Source organism: Centroberyx gerrardi, chromosome 20, assembly GCF_048128805.1.
Source record: "Centroberyx gerrardi isolate f3 chromosome 20, fCenGer3.hap1.cur.20231027, whole genome shotgun sequence".
Lineage (NCBI taxonomy): Eukaryota > Metazoa > Chordata > Actinopteri > Beryciformes > Berycidae > Centroberyx > Centroberyx gerrardi.
The window spans coordinates 16676602-16693560 of NC_136016.1; the positions used below are offsets into that span (position 1 = coordinate 16676602).

Here is a 16959-nt window from a genome sequence, read left to right on the forward strand (position 1 = left end):
GCAGTCCTTCCATTCTGATGGAGCTGGACTGCTGCCAGTGTCACCCTTATCAAGTACACTGTACTGTAGACTCTCACATTCCAACAGAGTGATTTTCTGGTTTGTCCACTTCGACAGACCACAAGTGTATTGAAACTATTGTTTATCTGTTAATAGCCAAAGGACAAATGTGTATTTTTCTCACAAATGCCTAAAAGTCTCAGTGAAATCTATTTTAGTTCAAAGTCAAATTCACTGACACTGGCAAGTAAATGTCATATTAAGGCCACATATTACACTGCCTCAATACTATTTAAGTAGCAATTTAGTAACAAACTAATCCTTTTATCTGCAGAGAGCCAGTTTAATCAAACTTGTTTGAACGGGATGAGACTCCAGTCTAGATCACTCAGCAGCTTATCTTGTGTATACAACAGGCTGGCAGGATTACTGTGCGTCTATAGACGCTAATCCCCCAAAAAAGTAACATTAACAGACCTTCAGGCCAAGTATATTGCCTGTCTATATAAGTATATTGGCAGCCAGGTGAGTTATCATTAGACTCAAAGAATCGTAGTTTTTCCAGGTAACAAAAGCACAAAAAAACAAAGTTAAGCCAGTGCGTCCTGGTGGCTCAGAGGGCAAAGTAAATAGAAAGGTCATGGGTTTAATTAATCGCACAAATCTGGGTTACAGATCACCACTTTTCTTGCTTACATCTTTCTTGGCACTCTGCAATGTCAACTATCCACTTAAACAAGGGAGTTGACAGTAAACTAAATGTTAGAGTAGTGGGTTTGTGACCAGAAGGTTGCCAGTCCAGCCTGATAAACTAGGTGGGGATGAGAAACACCATCTCTGTCGAGGCTCAGCCATATACTGGCATCCAGAGACAATCAGTATCAAGTGACACAATACCAGGAAGAATTTCACATTCAAAAACAGCACCTATACAATAATTTATTTTAAATTAGTGGTTGCAACAATATATTCGCCACTGTTGAAGAAAAGCGAAAGAACATTGACCCCCCCCCACACACTTACAAATTACATTCTCTCCTTTTCTTTTTACAATCTTTCCATGTACATTCCTTGCTGCCTCTTCCATGTGGTCAATACAGGCGCCAATATGAGGGATGATCAGCAAGACTAAACAAGAGGAGGAAATCTTGGTGTTTGGAAGTAGTAGATTAGCTTGGTCATGTACAGTAGGCTACAGACTTTAATTACTTCAGGTGCAGTTCAATACTGTATGTTCGAAATTGCAAAACAATGGGACAAAGGTGGCAGATCATTGGGTTGATATTATACACAGTACCTGTCCCACAGTGCAAGGCTTCTGAACACAAATATCCTCTCCAGTTCAAACCATTTTTAAAATGTAAATCTTTTGACTAGTAGCAATAGTTGAAGCCAGAATGCAGGAGTAGTCAAAGCACCGTTATAAAAACAGTGCTAAGCACACTCACCAGCCCAAGCTACTAAGCACACTGCACAGTGGGATAGGCTAAGAGGGCCGAAACAGACCAGATTGATGGACCAGGTTCAAATAAATTAAAGGGAAAATTTCCCTCGTCAGCCTGTAGTCACCAATGTCTTGATTATCTAATGACTCCAAAAAAGTCAAATCGATGCAAAGTTTTGAAACCATCAACCAAACACCACTTTCCAATTCTTTTGCTATCAAATGAAATGCTGTAGTGCTAAAAAGCTGAAAATGTGGACAGTGACAGAATTAGTGCAAGATATTCTTTCTGCCTCTGTGAGCCAACCTTGTCACAGGTACAGCACACTAGACTGAAAGAGCACAGAAACAGGCCAGCAGCAGAAACATCATCATGGGTCCTGGGGCGCTGGAGGCTGCTGTGGTGTAGACCTTCCTGCTGTGAAGGGGCTGCTGGGGCCGATACACATCGTGATAGCCTGCATGACGCGGGAACATCTTCATCTGGTGGGGGAAAAGAAACATTAAGTGGCATTTTGGATAGACACACAGGTGCTAGTTCCATTCTTTTGACTTGCTGTGCATCTGCTTTCATGCCACTTTTGCAAGTTATTTTCCAGCTCTGTTTCACCTGGTCAAGTGACATGACCTGTCATGTTAATACTACACAATACACACTTCATGGTGGCTATCAAGTTTACACACCCTTTCAAAGTGTGCTGTCCAACAGACAAATGGCAAGCACCAGGCAGAGCAGGAGGATTATGTGCATAAAGGTGGCATAATCCACTCCTGATCTGTTCCTGTTATTTGATCCTTCTTGCCCATCCCACCGAACTTCAACTGAAAATGACAAGTGTTGACAAAGTGCTCCACACAATGGGATGGGGAAATAAAACCTGCAGACTCTTCCTTATGCACTTGGCTTTTAACAGCCTGTCCTAAACAGTTAAACAAAAATTACAAAACTGTCACCAATTTAGCTTCTGATGCATCTCTGACTAACATTTCATTATGCTGAAAATCTAGCATACTGTACTACTACTGTTATAGATTAAAGACTTGTACTATTACACAATGACAAAAGCCCTCTAAAGCAGAGATGTTAATCACAATCTAAATATCACCTCTCTGGTTGAATAAGTGAGTGACTTTTAACATAGGGACTTGAGTAAAAAACAACAAAAAAAAAAAAATTGTAAAACCTGTGCTACTGCAATGAATGATTTAGACTTTGCAGATAATTTAACCAAGCACCGGGTAGCATGTTTGGAACGGGTGATTCAGTGAGATAAGTCACATTATCATTCAACTGAACTGTCAGAAACATCACTATGCTCCATCTTGGTCATTGTCTCTGATGAAATCGTTGATCCTTTCAGTTACTTGTCACCACCCTTTTAGTTGGACATGAACTTCTAAGCTGGTCCTCATTTCAGTATCAAATAACACACGTCATATGATTCAGTGAGTCTCATCTACGTGCCAAGAAGCTAGAGCAGGGATGGGCGAGCACGTGCCATGGGGCGCTGAGAGCATGTGCATGGAGTGGGTATGGCAGTGGCCACACCTTAGCTTCATCGAGTAATTCAGAAAAATTCTCTAGTAATTAAACAAATGCTCTTAATAGGCAAACGGCTCTTAATATTTTCACTGAAATAGTCCCTCTAATCAAAAAATAGATCAGCCCAAAATAAGTTACTTCCCCTCCCTTCACCACAATTAATGTGCAATTTTTCAGGTTTTGGCCATCATGTAGTTAGGGTGTACTGTAGGGTATTGAAACAATAGACGCAAGTTTGTAAATTTCACTCAATCAATAGATGTTTTAAAATCCAACAAATTAAACATGTCTAACCATCTCAGAACAATGAGACAGACTGGCTCATGCTAATGGCTGTGGAGCCTCAGCTGCTAAAGGCAAAAAATGCCAAAAAAAGGCACACAATGGACTTTACGATTATTGCACTCAGTCTCAACAGAAACTGTCAATTATAAATTAATTGCAATGGATTGACAAGGCAGTTTTGCAATTGCACCTATGTATTGAAACAGATTAAGGAGGCACAGAGGCAGTTTTGTAAAATGTATTCAGTGTATACTTGATTTTAAAATGTAATAAATGTGCTCAAATGCTACATAAGCCTTTTGTTTTGTTTTCTAGAGTTCGGTAATTAGTCCTTCGCTGTCCAAGGTTCTGAATTACGCACTAATAGGGCATATGTGCCTGATAGGTGGTACTAATAGCATATGGTGTGCTCAAAATAAAGTTTGTTTCTCAGATACCCTCTGGGTAGCTAAGGATTTTGACACTGCCATACCGTGGCTTGTGCTGAAAGCTTGTGCTCATTCCAAACACTAATTTCACTGATTGGTTCCAGTCAAATCAGCGGGTGGTGTATATGGTTGGAATGGAAACCTGCGGACTCTCTGCCATCCGAGGCACATGGCTGCCCTTCCCTGAGCTCGGGCATGAGGAAATTAATTTGAATGGTTTTCCCAGGGTGCAGTTAATTACATACAGGTTCCGTAAGGTTTTTACTTGCAGTCATTGTCAGCTGAAAGATGAGACCTTGTGGGTGTTTTCACTTAAAACACCCTAGTAATGTCTCAGTAGACACCAACACCACCTCTACAGCTAGACTGCTCTTAGTGTACTACATATGCAATCTATTCCATGTTGATGTAAGAACAAACTGAACCCACATGCAACACTGGATTAGCAGCATTCATTCAATGATGCTTGAAAATGCGCACAGGTGCCGGTAAAGTTGACTGGGATTCACCAGATGCACTCAGCATAACCTTCCATCTGTGTACAGCAGGGAAAGGCCATCATGTGCCATGGAGGGCTGAGTGCATGCAGGTTTTCATTCCAACGGATCAGTTCCACCCGTCTGATTGAAGTTGTGCTAATCAGTGAAATCAGCTTGTGCTGTGATTGGTTGGAATGAAAACCTGCAGACACGGCCCTCCATGTTACGTGGTTGCCTGTCCCTGGTAAACAATGTCTGTAATAAAGCGATGCTAATCATCGACTGTTGCCAGAAAAATCTGGCAGTCTTTCATTTCTGTCATCTAGCCCTACATTCATCACAGTCACACCCAGATGCTGCTATGCATCATCATACTCATGGCATTTGATTTAGTTCATTCCAGTATAGCACAGTATGACAAATCATCACCACACGTCTCTTATAGTGCCTGTCACTGAATGTAATAACCTGTTTTCCCATCAACATCACCGTATGAAAGTGTTTTTGCTATGACTTGCGATCAAATCGTATGCTACTCATTGCTTGGCATAATACATTTCAACACAGTCACCTTAATTGAACCAGGTGTGTAAAAAGGTGTGCTGAAAGATGCAGGACATGGAGTGTAAGTAACTGGATCAGACACTTTCTAATCTCCAGTGAACAACAAGATTTGAACTACAGGAGTTAATACATAAAGATTTCTCTCTGCATAGGCCTGCTGCACGCAATATAATGCCAGTTTACAGCATTACTTTCCCTTCTATCCTGCCTGACTCTAAATGCAGATTATCAAAATATACCAAAAAAAATGCAACTGGACCACCAGTTTGACACACTGAACCTGAAAGTAACCCGAGTCAACATTCAAAGTTGCCACAACTTATGATCACATCTAGTCAGCACCAAGATGGCCAATGACACGTACCAGGTCCATGTCCATCTTGATAGGATTTTTAAAGACGGTCCAAACCACTGCTTCATTACATGTAGGGGTGGTGAGGGAGCCATTGTAGCGGTAGTATTCTGTGCGGTCCACATCACCAAGCAAGTCATCAATGGAAATCTCTTCAGTGACCTCAACTTTGCTGCCTAAATTAAACAAAAGAGGAAAATATGTAGTGGTGCATCTTTTTGGTGTCCAAACTCAGGTTTTTAAAGGCTATGCTACAGTAGAGTGTCCACTCACTGATGTTTTGAATGGCCGACAGGTAGGAGGTAAACTTTTTCCAATGATCCGAGTTTGACGTGGAACCTCCCTGCAGAAACAAAGGGTGAGCGATAAAAAAGGAACACCAAGTTCTCAAGGGCTTACCATCACTATCCAACTGTTTGATAGCCCAGTGGATTGTGCTGCCGCTTAGTCAAAAACTAAAATGATAAAATAGATCCCGGTTTAGGGAAGCTTCACCATTTACCTCTTGACTTTCTGAACCTCCGCCATGTCCCTTGTGATCATCAGCAGCCTAGAAAATGGAGAAAATAGACCCCATGTATCGTCAGAAGAATGCCATCTGGAATATTCTGGAAGCTTCACCTTTGTTCTACCAAGAAGTTTTCACTGAGCGTCCAACATCGGTGCATTTGCAGTAAAGGGAAAAGGAAAAAAAAAAAAAAAAAAAAAGTTCTCATTTTCCCCCAGCAAGCAGTAATATGCACTGTAAATATCCTCAATAAGCAAATTGGGTCTCATGCCTGAACATCTGGAGTTTGCTTTACATCAGCTCATGTTTGACCAGTGTCAAATGTTCATAGACGTACTGTGTTAATGCGGCATGTTTACATATCATGCCCACATACTTGACAAAGTTTGAAAATACTGTAGTTCAGAATTTACAATAAAGCTTTGCCTCCCAAACTGAAACACTGATTTACTCTTTAGCCAATTTATCATTAGGCATCTCATTACCAGGCACAGTATTTATAAGATGCATACAATGGATGCAAAACGCAAAACAAAACTGAAGTGTAAGAAAGTCTTGATGCTTTGGGCAGGGTTTCTACTGAAGCTAAAGAGAACGATGGGCATTCGTCTTTACAACTGTTGACATTGACAATAAACCATTTACGTCAAACAACCTCTCTCTCATTTAGTAAACATAGCTGAGCTTTTTTCTACACAATACTGTATTTCCAGATGAACCCAATCTCTCTGTTCCCGTCATTGTAACCATAAGACACTGACTCATAACATAACATTAGTCTTAACGCACTGAACTTTACCTCAATAAAGAATCCTAGCACCGCCAGTCCGGTTGGAGTCACTTTTGCCTCCGCCAGCGTTAAATCTTTCCTCATGTTCACAATGTGCATCTGAATAAAAACACAAACCAATGACATTGAAAACACAATCCGCAAAATATACTAGAAAATGACAGAACACCTTCAATGCAACAACTCCATCCTCTACTTGGTATGTAGTGTTTTACCTCCATTGGGTACTTCTTTGAGTCCACAGCGTGCTCCGAGCCCTCAGAGCCGTCCGATGTGCTGCCCCAGTGGAAGTGGAACTGGAGGGTGGAGTAGACGTAACCCAGACCGCCGCCGGAGACCTCCACCATACCGTCCTTCAGCACAGCCTTCACTGGGAGGGAGTGAGAGCAGTGGGAGAAGTGTGAGTAGTGGGATATGAATGGCATGAGCGTAAATGGCAAAACATGGGAATTTCAAAGTGGATTCCGTCCTCTAGTTCTTTGCCTGTAATTTGGTCAAAATATGTATAGCCTGGACAGCAAAATCTTTTAAATTGACCCTATGCCACCTTTTGACTTAAGTATTGCCTTGTACCATGGTTGGGGTGGTTTTCTCAAACTATAAGTTAAAAGTAAAAAGTGTAAGTTAAGTAAAAGTATAAGTTAAGTCGTAAATTAAAGTCTTTGTTCAGTTAATCATGGCTTAAAATGGCTTTAGGAAATGGCTTTAATAAAAATGTTATGAAATTTGGTTAGCATTTCATAAAAATGCAGATGATTCCATTCATAAAAACACATTTTGTATAGTGAAATTTTATTAATAACCCTTAATGTGCTTCATATTCATGCCAGCAATCATTTTCTAAGAGTAGGTGTCATTTTTGGAAAATCTCATTTTGGAGTTTACATTGTAGTGCCAAGACCATTAAACCAAAGTGAAACCTGCCCCATCAAAGGCTTAATTTAAGCCCTCTTTTAGGACCTGGGTAGTGCCAATCTTCCTTTAAGAAAATTAAAAAAAAAAAAAAGTGCTAAATCTAGGGCTGTTTGAAGATGTATATGCAAACAATGATTCAATTGAGCCAAAAGATATTAGTCCATCTAAGTCCTTGCTTAATTCATGTCCAGAAAGCAGTCCTTAATGTATGTAATAACAGTTGCAAACCTGAATGGCCTGTGTTGGTGATGTACTTCATGGCATGCTTGTCGTCAAACTTTGTGTAGGTGAAGTCATCGAGTCGTTGGTCCTCCACAACGTACTTCTTCTCTATGTTGATGGGTGACTGGCGCTCGCCACCACAATGGGACTCAGGCAGAAGGTGCCAATGAGCAGGACTGTACGCTGAGGGCCGAAGGACAAGCGTACCGTGAATATCACTGACGTACTGAAAAATAAAATCCAAATCCTGCTCTAACAGCATTATTAGTTTGCAGTTACATACCGCAGCGGTCATCATAGCACCATGCATGGCCTAAAGAATGGAAAAACAGTTGTATTTAACATTTCAGTTCACAGTCATAATTTTTGTTGCCGATACTAGTGTCATGAACCCACTTGAAGATGGTGGAATTGCAGGGGAAGCATATACATGGCGTCCATTCAGAGCTTGCGGAGGCCGATAGACGTTGCTGAGCATGGTCTTCATTGGAAACCGTTTAGTCTGAGGAAAACAAACAAGAATTCTCCCAACTGGCCTACAATTGTGTTATAAGCAGGACCATTATATTGTCAGTTCTGAAGTTGTAAATGACAGCAAGTATTGGACAGCATTTTCCAGCAGCATATAAATTCAATTTGGGCCAATATTTAATGAGTTGCCTGTTTAAACTCTACTGTATATTGGAAGTGCTTTAAAAACCGCATAAACTGGAAAACAATTAAAAGTGGTTAAAAATAAAAGATTGAAAGTGGGCCAAAAACAAACAGCATAAAAGTCAGAACATTTCAAGAACTGAATAGTACTGAATTAACTAGCCTCAGGCAGGGTGTTCCCAAACCTAGAAGTCCTGATGGCAAACCAACAATCACCTTTAGTAATGATCTAGACAGCAAAACAGTCAGAAGGGCCGTGCCAGAGGATGTCAGGCTGGAAAGTCTAATGGCTAAGATGATTTGTCACTCAGCCAGAAATATAAGACCTCACACAAAAATGTAGACAAGTCGGGTTTTTAAGTGTAATAAATTGTACTCTAAAGACATTCATAAAAAAAAAGTGAGAAAGCCAAAAGGACCATCTTTCATTGTTCTGAAGACTGGCTTGCTTGAGGCAAACTGTTGTGCAACCGTTGAGCCACCTGACTGGGGCAGGAGGGAACAGACCACATGCACACCTGACACCTGCGTCTACAGTATTTCACCTCCCGATCTGTCAAATGCAGGTGGCTGTCAGTCACTTAGATAAGATGGAGAGGCAGATTACATACGCATGCCATTCAGTGACGTACAGATTGAAAAACAGATACTGTTGCTAAAGTCTTATACTCACAACAAGCTAGACAGAAGGACCTACTGAAACTGCAATATAAAAATTTAAATAACCACAAAAAAGGATTATTATTTCTTTTATTTCTATTTTTATTTCCATTACCACTATTATTAGGCTCCATGTAATTCTCATGTAATTTTAATTCCAGGGAGGATTTTCAGCCAGTTGTGCCCGTTTAATTGCCTTGAAGATCAAAACAAAAGGAGGTCCGCAGTCTGTATGTGAATCCTTCATAGTGTGGTCCTTCAAGCTACTAGTGTGCAAACCACATATTTGTGACGGCATCATTTGAATCAGTACATGCAGCCACCACATGTTTGTGGTATACTGTATATGCTGTATGTAAACCAGAGTGAGTTGGCAAACTCAGCATCAAGGGTGTGTCAAGGTTTACAGGGAAGGCAGGAGAGATAAAGTCATGACCAGACAGTAAGGCGACAGGAACTACCGATACTGTTGGAGGCCGTGGCCTTTTTCCATCTGTATTCTCGTGTTACCTTTGTGGATGTTTCCGTATTACAAAAAAAAAAAAAAAAATTAAGTAATAAAAAACAATATAAATAAAATACTGTTCTCTGTTCAGTCAAAGATAAAGATAGTAGCCTTTGTGTTTGCCTCCTGCGTCTCCAGATCAGGTTTCACTGCTGTGTTGGCAAGCATTCAAATTCTGGCTTGTGCTATTGTCACTACTGCAACTGATACAACTATGATCAGGAAAAAAAAGACAATGCCTAAAAAGGGAAAGAGGGATTCCAGCCAAGGTTAGAGTCAATTGAAATGTAATTTCTGTAGCAATTTCTCTAGTTTTTCACCATGGTCGAAAACATCTGTGGCCAAATCAAAGGCTCAATGGCATAATGTTTATTAGATTGCGCATGAATCACATTAAATTGAGCTATCGACTGTCAGGTTTCATCACCTGAGTGTGTTGTGGTGTTTACTGTACATTTATATTGTAAATCCTGTCTGTAAACCAAATTTCCCTTAAGGACAGTAATGTTTGAATGTCTCACACAGTCAGATAAGTTCATATTGTTAAGATCATTCAACTGTGACCCGTTTCACAGCTTTTCCTCTCTGCAGAGGGGCGTGTTTACTAAACACAGCCTTTCCCTTCTCCTGGAAAAGAAAGGTTTCTCTGTTCCTTTTAAAGTGTGACATCTTACCAGGTCTTTGCTGACTTTGATTGGCTCTTGAAAGACTGTCCAAACCACTGCTTCGTTGCAGGTGGGGGTGGTCAAGGAACCCATGTACCGATAGAATTTTGTGAGGTCTACATCTCCAATCAGGTCGTCAATAGAAATGCTGTGGCTTATATTAACCATAGAGTCTACGAAAAGATAGAGGAAACACAAATAAGACAATATTTAAATTATCAGTGAAGTTAAATGGATTTAAATACATTAAAATAACCATAAGGTCCCAGGTTTGATCCCAGAAACATTATCATAAAGGAGCAGCATGGGCTAAGCCCTAGCCTGTACCACAAACCGTCGGCAGAAACTCCATTTCTGCAGTGAGTCAATGAATGTGTCCCTGGGCAACTATAGATGTGCCAACAGACAACAATGCAAGTTCAAAAACAAATGCCTTTAACCACCCACAGACTGGCAAGACCTACAACATCCAAGGGAATGATTTCTGTAACACAAGTGCGCATGTGGATTGGCAGGTTTCACTGTAAACAACCTGAGCACAGGAGTGCCATTAGAAATCACGACAAGTCCCTGTGGCAGTGAACTTCATACAGGCACAACACAATGCGTCCTCACTCAAATATCTAGGTATTGAACAATTTAAGTGGGGGGTGACATCAATATCCTACTATTGAGACTTTGGGATTTATGCAGTGGACACATTGGCATTTAAGGGATTTAATGAGGACTGACATTTGACTTTAGTTATAATATTTTTAGGCTTTAGTTTTCATTCAACCTTATTTAGTTCTCAAAAAACACATTGAGGTCTGGAACACAAGAAAAAAAGGAAAGTGGAGAAGTAAATGAATAGGGAATACATAAGGAATCCGATTAGAGTGAAGATCAAGGCCTAAAATGATCCAGATTTAACAAGGATACCAATTAATATCAGATAATCCTTCCTATTGAAAAGTGACTTAAATGTCAATGGCTGTCAATTACTTTTATTTCAATTTCATTTATTGTACAGTTTGTGTTAGCACCCAGCATGATACCTGTGGATATTTAGTGACACCAGTTTTTTTATTTTCTCATCTGATGAAGAGTGCTAAGCTTGAAAAATCAATAAATGTATACACCTTGGGAGCAGCTCATCGTAATGTACGCAACAACATGCATGAAGTCTTAAGCGATGTCCCCCTTTAATGACATTACTGAGAAAGTGAAACAAAAAGGACCAACCTTTAGCTGAGAGGTTCATCAGATAAGATGTGAAGTTATCCCACGTTTCTGATGTAGCTCCGTCTTCTGTTGCCTTCAGGGAAGAGACAATGACTATTAGTAAAAAGTTTCATCATGGGCAAAATACTGTCCTACATGTTCCTGAACTCACGTTATTCCTGATGTCTGGGGCAGTTCAATATTTGAGAGGGTTGTCAAGGTGTAAAATCTAGACTCGTATTACTAGGCTGTCCAAGTCAATTAAATGTCTGCAAAATTACAGCTTTACCATCACTGGATAGACAGATGAAATTTGGCTTTGGTATCTTCTTATATTTTTAGTGACCTTTCCCCTAAATCATTTTCTTTTCAAAGCTTATACCATTGATAAGACCTTTCTTTGGAAACGATTTAGAAGTGTGCGACATACATTTATGAAAAACCCCAGAACAGCAATTCCCTCTGGATCCGCCTTGGCCTGCTCCACGGTAAGACCCTTCTTCAGACTGACTATGTGCATCTACAGGAAATGGAATAATTTGGAAAAACAGATGGAAAAACATGGCACAAAACTTAACAAAAAACACAGGTTTAGCATAATGTTGACACTACCTCCATGGGATATCTGTGTCCATCAATCATGTGCTCCGAGCCCGGGTGGTGGTCTGTATCCCCCCAGTGGAAGTGAAACTGAAGTGAAGAATACGTTCCATTGAGTCCGCCTCCTTTCACTTCAACCTCATTTTCCTCCAATATGCATTTCACTGGCACCGAGGGAAAAATAGAGAAGAGCGTTTAATAACTACCTAGTTACAGTTGAAGATTACTTAAACATGTCTTTATCATGTGAATTGCTTTGGGATTGCTTGAGTCATGCTACTGTACATATTAGCATTACAGTTCGTCCTGTCTTTGGCGCACTGACAGTATGTATAGCATATGTAAATACAGCCTGTCACTTCACAGGCACCTCAGGCTAAGAAAAAACAATAAGGGCAACTGGAGTCTCAGCTGGCGTACCTGTATGTCCGTTGTTTGTGAGAGACTTGAGGGCATGCTGAGAGGAGAAGTTGACGAGGGTAAAGTTATGGAGTTTGTCGTCAGTCACAGCGTGGCTGGTGATGATATTGATAGGAGACTGCTTCTTCCCCCCGCAGAAAGCACCGGAGATGCTGCTCCAGTGGGTCGGGGTGTGCTCTATCAAGAGTTAGGGGTGCTCTTAATACCATAGGCCAATGCAAACTGTTGAAATTTTGGCCCAAATCGTCCAAAAAGTCAGTGGTTCTCAATCCTGGTCCTCGGGACACAGAGTACAGCTGCTTTTCTATCCTACTTAGTGGTTAAACGAAGCCTAGTGCAAGTTCAGTCAGGAAGACCACTTAGTTCACAAATCTGTCCCCTCTAGCCTTCTACTACTTCTTCCCACCTCAGAGGTTAAGGCTGCGTCTCTTTAGATCTACTTCATCCACAAATTATCACTCTGCCCTTTCATTTGCTAAATATGATCTTCTCCCCATAATTGGGAAATAGCTTCAGATGGATCAATGTTTTGATTCATAAACCTACTCTCTCCTGATTTAATCGTTTTCACCTGCCGTCCGAGGTGTAAATCAGTCTGTGATTAGATATCTAGAGTGAAAACTCAACAAGGCTCTGGGTCCTGAGCACTTGGATTGAGAACCTCTGCATTAAGTCAAGAAATCTGCCCTTACTTACCACAGCCAGTATAGCACCAATCACTGCCGTCTGAAAGAAATACAGCGACATACTGTGAATACTGCAGGAGCCGAGTTGAACAAAAAGCATCGCGGACATCTATTACTGTCACTTGAAAAAAATATATATATGTAGTATTCCACATTATGCAGTGGGAAACACAGCATCCCTCAGGATCCTGTAATCCATACACTGGAGAAGTTACATTTGTGATTAGTACAGAACAAGGCAAAAACTTCTGGAGCTGACCAACACCCCAATTTAATTTTAGTAGAAACTGATGTACTGTACTCACCAGATGCTCCAACTAAAGCTCCCCAACACAGGCACAGCAGAAGAGTGGAGAGATGCATCTTCAGAAGAAAAAAAAAAGGAAACCACTTATCAATTAAGAGTCCCTGAATTGGAAATTATTCAACGCAATTAATAAATTTTGCAAAACCAATTTCACAGCTTCTGTTTCACATCTGACTGAAGTAATAAAGCACTGGGACAGAAGAAATGGCTGTACACTCAAGATAAATATGAGGCAAAGTACAGATTGTTGATTCTATTAGTGTACCAGCCCCAATGGAGTCTGGTTGGAATAGCATTTGGAGAATGCTAATATGACCCTGTATACCCTTAGGAATAGTGGTGGGAAGGCAATAATTTTTGGCTTTTGCACTTGGACATCACGTCATCCACATATTTCACAAATGGCAAAATGCGTTACAGAGTCCATCCTAGAACTGAGACCCCATTTAACTGCACTGAGACACGAAAGGCCGTATTCAGGTCTAGAGTATCAGAAAGGGAGCCATCAAGAGACTAGATGTTGACAGGTCGCAACTTTCATAATTATTGCATGTAATGTGCAAGCCGTTGACCGCAGGTTACTTGATTTGGTCAAATTATACTGAGCTAAAGGACAGTGAACATTTTAACATGTCATTAAAAAAGTCAATCATAGTGGAAGGTGTCCTTTTGCCTCATCTTTTGATAAAAAAATGCAAAAAATTAGGGAAAAACAGTACACTTGCCACTGACTGAATGCATCAACAGTCTGTTAAAATGTCCACAAGCAGAAATGCTTATGTATAAAAAAAAAAAAAAAGGCATCTTACCTTACTATCCAGGCTTCACCTTCCTATGGCTTAAAAAGAAAGGTTGGTACGTTAGTATGGAGGTGTCACATTAAAGCTAGTGTCCAATTCTAAGTAAAGTCCCACAGTGAAGAGAAGCTTAAGGTGGCAAAGACGTGTCTCAATATGGTTAAAGTCAGGGATATAGGGAGGAACAAGCAATGGGAGGGGGCCCACTGTGTATACAACATTCAACCAGTATAGGGTAGACAGCTACACTACACCTAGCATGACTACAGGCCACACTTTTGGTACCTGTAATCAAAATACAGGTGGTTCCAATGATCTGATGAAGTCCAAGATGTACAGCACTGGCTCAATATATCTAGGATGATTTGTTGAAGCAAAATGAGCTTCGAGCTGCAGATTTTTTTCACATTGGGGATTACGCAGGGCTTAAAGCTTACATGGCAATTGTAGGAATGTGACTATCAACTGTGGTAATAGCAGATATCCAGGCACAGTGCCAACTCAGGAAATATCATTAAAAATCCTCAAAGTTGATGAATCCTGGGTGTCATGTTTAGGGCCATTATAATATATTTATATAGCCCTTCATCACAAGCATATCTCAATATGACTTTACAGCGAATGAGCCAACCTAAATTTAACTAATCAACAGTCAATCACAAAAGACGAACATTTAATACACAGCGTATCTGATAGTTATTTTGTTTGGTTTACATCCTATTTTTCAGTTTCTTCAATAAACGTAAATAAACTGGCATTAACAGTTCAGTTTACAATTTAGAGCAGCTGGCTTGTCATTAACATATGAGAAAGATGAGGGGCCCCAGGATTGATCCCTGTGGTAGCTCACATCTTATTCCACTGCTCTCCGATGATACATTAAAATTAGAGATAGTTTAGACATGCGACTGAAGGACGGGGATTATAGACTGGAGCTCCATGTTTTTGGCAAAGGAGGGAGGGGTGGAAATGTCTTATTGCCTCTGTTTATTGTCATTGTTGACGTGTTTACACATACATCAGTCGTAACACCTACACAACAGGTTCTCTGCCCTTCACCGCGTCTACCCCCCAAACCCACAACACCACACCTCATTACTCTAATCCAGTTCTGTCTGTGTTTATCCTCAGAAACCACACAGCCCTCACCAGTAACAAACAGGAAGACACACACGTGACTTGGCATAATGACACCATATGATTACATAATTCATTAAGTTCATTACACAAAGACTAGTCTCCTTGGAATTTTGAAAGAAACTGATTTCCACTTAAACTACGTGGAATATTAGGCTACTCTGGAAAATTTAGGCAAGATCTCAATTTTATGTTTCCAGTTGTTAGAGCCAAGATAAAAGGATACTGCAAAACATATATTTTATTATTCTATAGGTTTAATATAGATGAATGATTGTCTATTCTTGCAACCATAGGACTGTAGGAGAGTCATCCCCATTCAAAACTGATAGAGATACTCTTACATGATAGTTGTTCACCAAATTCGGTGTAACACCGGGATGGTGGGATTCGGAGAGGCGGCCATTTTTCTGTGTACCATGGCCTAGCTTCAGTATAAACCATAGGTATAAACAGATTGCTGAGGCGAGAGAGACTGGCGCGGTATTTTCAATAGCCTACTAATAACATTCCCTTGAATTGTTAACATTTCTGTTGTGATCAACACAAAGACAACGTCGATCAACTTTGTAACCCCTGGGCAGGATGACTTTTTAGTGGAGAAGAACTGCTTTGGCAACATTTCAAGCATTGCAGCTGAATGAAGTTGTCACTCATGCCGCCACTAGGTGTAACATTAGGCCTTAAGTCTTTTACAACTTGCTGCTTAATATGTCAAAAGATTTGAAATCAGTAGGCTACACAGTGAGCATAGCTAAGTGGTTATAGTTGGGTTCAGTTTCAGCCGATGTCCGTTAAAGTTATCGATGGGCAACTTTTCTACTCCACTAAAATTAGGCTAAACTACATTAGTTTATAGCATTTAAGGGATTATACTAAGTTAAAAAGGTAGCCTACCCGTTTGATGATGCTTAACAGCTAGGTTTGCTAATATGCAGATGTTGACTAGGAGAGCTAGCGAGACAAGTATGTTACTTTAACCTAGTCCAAAACGTCAACTGTCAGTTGAGTTTTGACAGTTGGCTAAACACTGCTGACAGAGTCAATGTTCAGAGGTCTTTTATTCTCATAGGTTACCAGGGTTTGGGTCATGAATGAATTTAAATTCAACTGAGGAACTGGAAAAAACCTACAGGAAACAGAATTGGAATTGAAATTTCAGGACGTTGAATTTAATTCATTTTTCCTACCACATATGTTATCAATTGAGCCTACGGAATGAACAAATGAAAGAGTTGAGAATTGATCCTGGATAACATGTAGGCCTAATCATAATACACACATGATTGAATGTGGATCATTTCTGTGGATGGTTTTCTTTGATCTTGCGAGCTCATAACTGAAAAAAAAAAAAAAAGCTGTTGGGAATTTAAGCCCCCCCACCCCCCATTTAAGACTAATAACAATCTTAGCATGAAATGTATTATATGTATTTATTATTTAGGCTATTTAGATGGATTATGTTTTTCCTTTCCTCTTAGGTTTTTGAAATAAGTGAAGTGTGACTTGATGAATTAGCTTCTGCATTTAAAAAAAAAAAAAAAAGTCAAATGGTATCACAAGACAGCAAGTGGCTGACTTAGCCAATAATAGAAAACTGTAAACTTAGACATGTTGCATTGAAATCCAATAGTAGGCTGCATTACCATTGTTATTATGATATTAAATACAATCACGATATCAAGCACGATGCCCTGACTGACTGTCTGTGTTGATCATACACAGACAGCTCGGTACAGGAGGTTTTTTGCAGAGTCACTGACAGCAACAGGACTTCTGTTTTTCTTCGACACAG

At 40.2% G+C, this 16959-nt stretch overlaps 1 protein-coding gene across 1 annotated transcript; it reads right to left on the minus strand.

Moving 5' to 3' along the window:
• Positions 1-925: 925 nt before the first annotated feature.
• LOC139918085 (uncharacterized) lies at positions 926-14180 on the minus strand. Its single transcript, XM_071907356.2, has 17 exons — positions 14040-14180; positions 13229-13286; positions 12934-12963; positions 12238-12414; positions 11830-11981; positions 11648-11737; positions 11239-11311; positions 10024-10187; positions 7927-8032; positions 7814-7843; positions 7537-7713; positions 6609-6763; positions 6403-6492; positions 5598-5645; positions 5369-5438; positions 5108-5271; positions 926-1927 (listed from the first exon to the last, which is right to left on the minus strand). The coding sequence occupies exons 2-17, from the start codon at positions 13284-13286 to the stop codon at positions 1772-1774; spliced, it is 1740 nt and encodes a 579-aa protein (XP_071763457.2). The 5' UTR covers positions 14040-14180; the 3' UTR covers positions 926-1771.
• Between the last annotated feature and the right edge of the window lie 2779 nt (positions 14181-16959).

What these genes read in the sequence shown, in the direction of transcription:
- LOC139918085 (XM_071907356.2), bottom strand. Translation starts at nt 13,286, where the DNA reads ATGCATCTCTCCACTCTTCTGCTGTGCCTGTGTTGGGGAGCTTTAGTT. An exon ending in GACACAGATATCCCATGGAG is followed by an intron (nt 11,738 to 11,829) that starts GTAGTGTCAACA and finishes CATTTCCTGTAG; the next exon opens with ATGCACATAGTCAGTCTGAA. An exon ending in TCAAGATGGACATGGACCTG is followed by an intron (nt 1,928 to 5,107) that starts GTACGTGTCATT and finishes TTCCCCCACCAG; the next exon opens with ATGAAGATGTTCCCGCGTCA.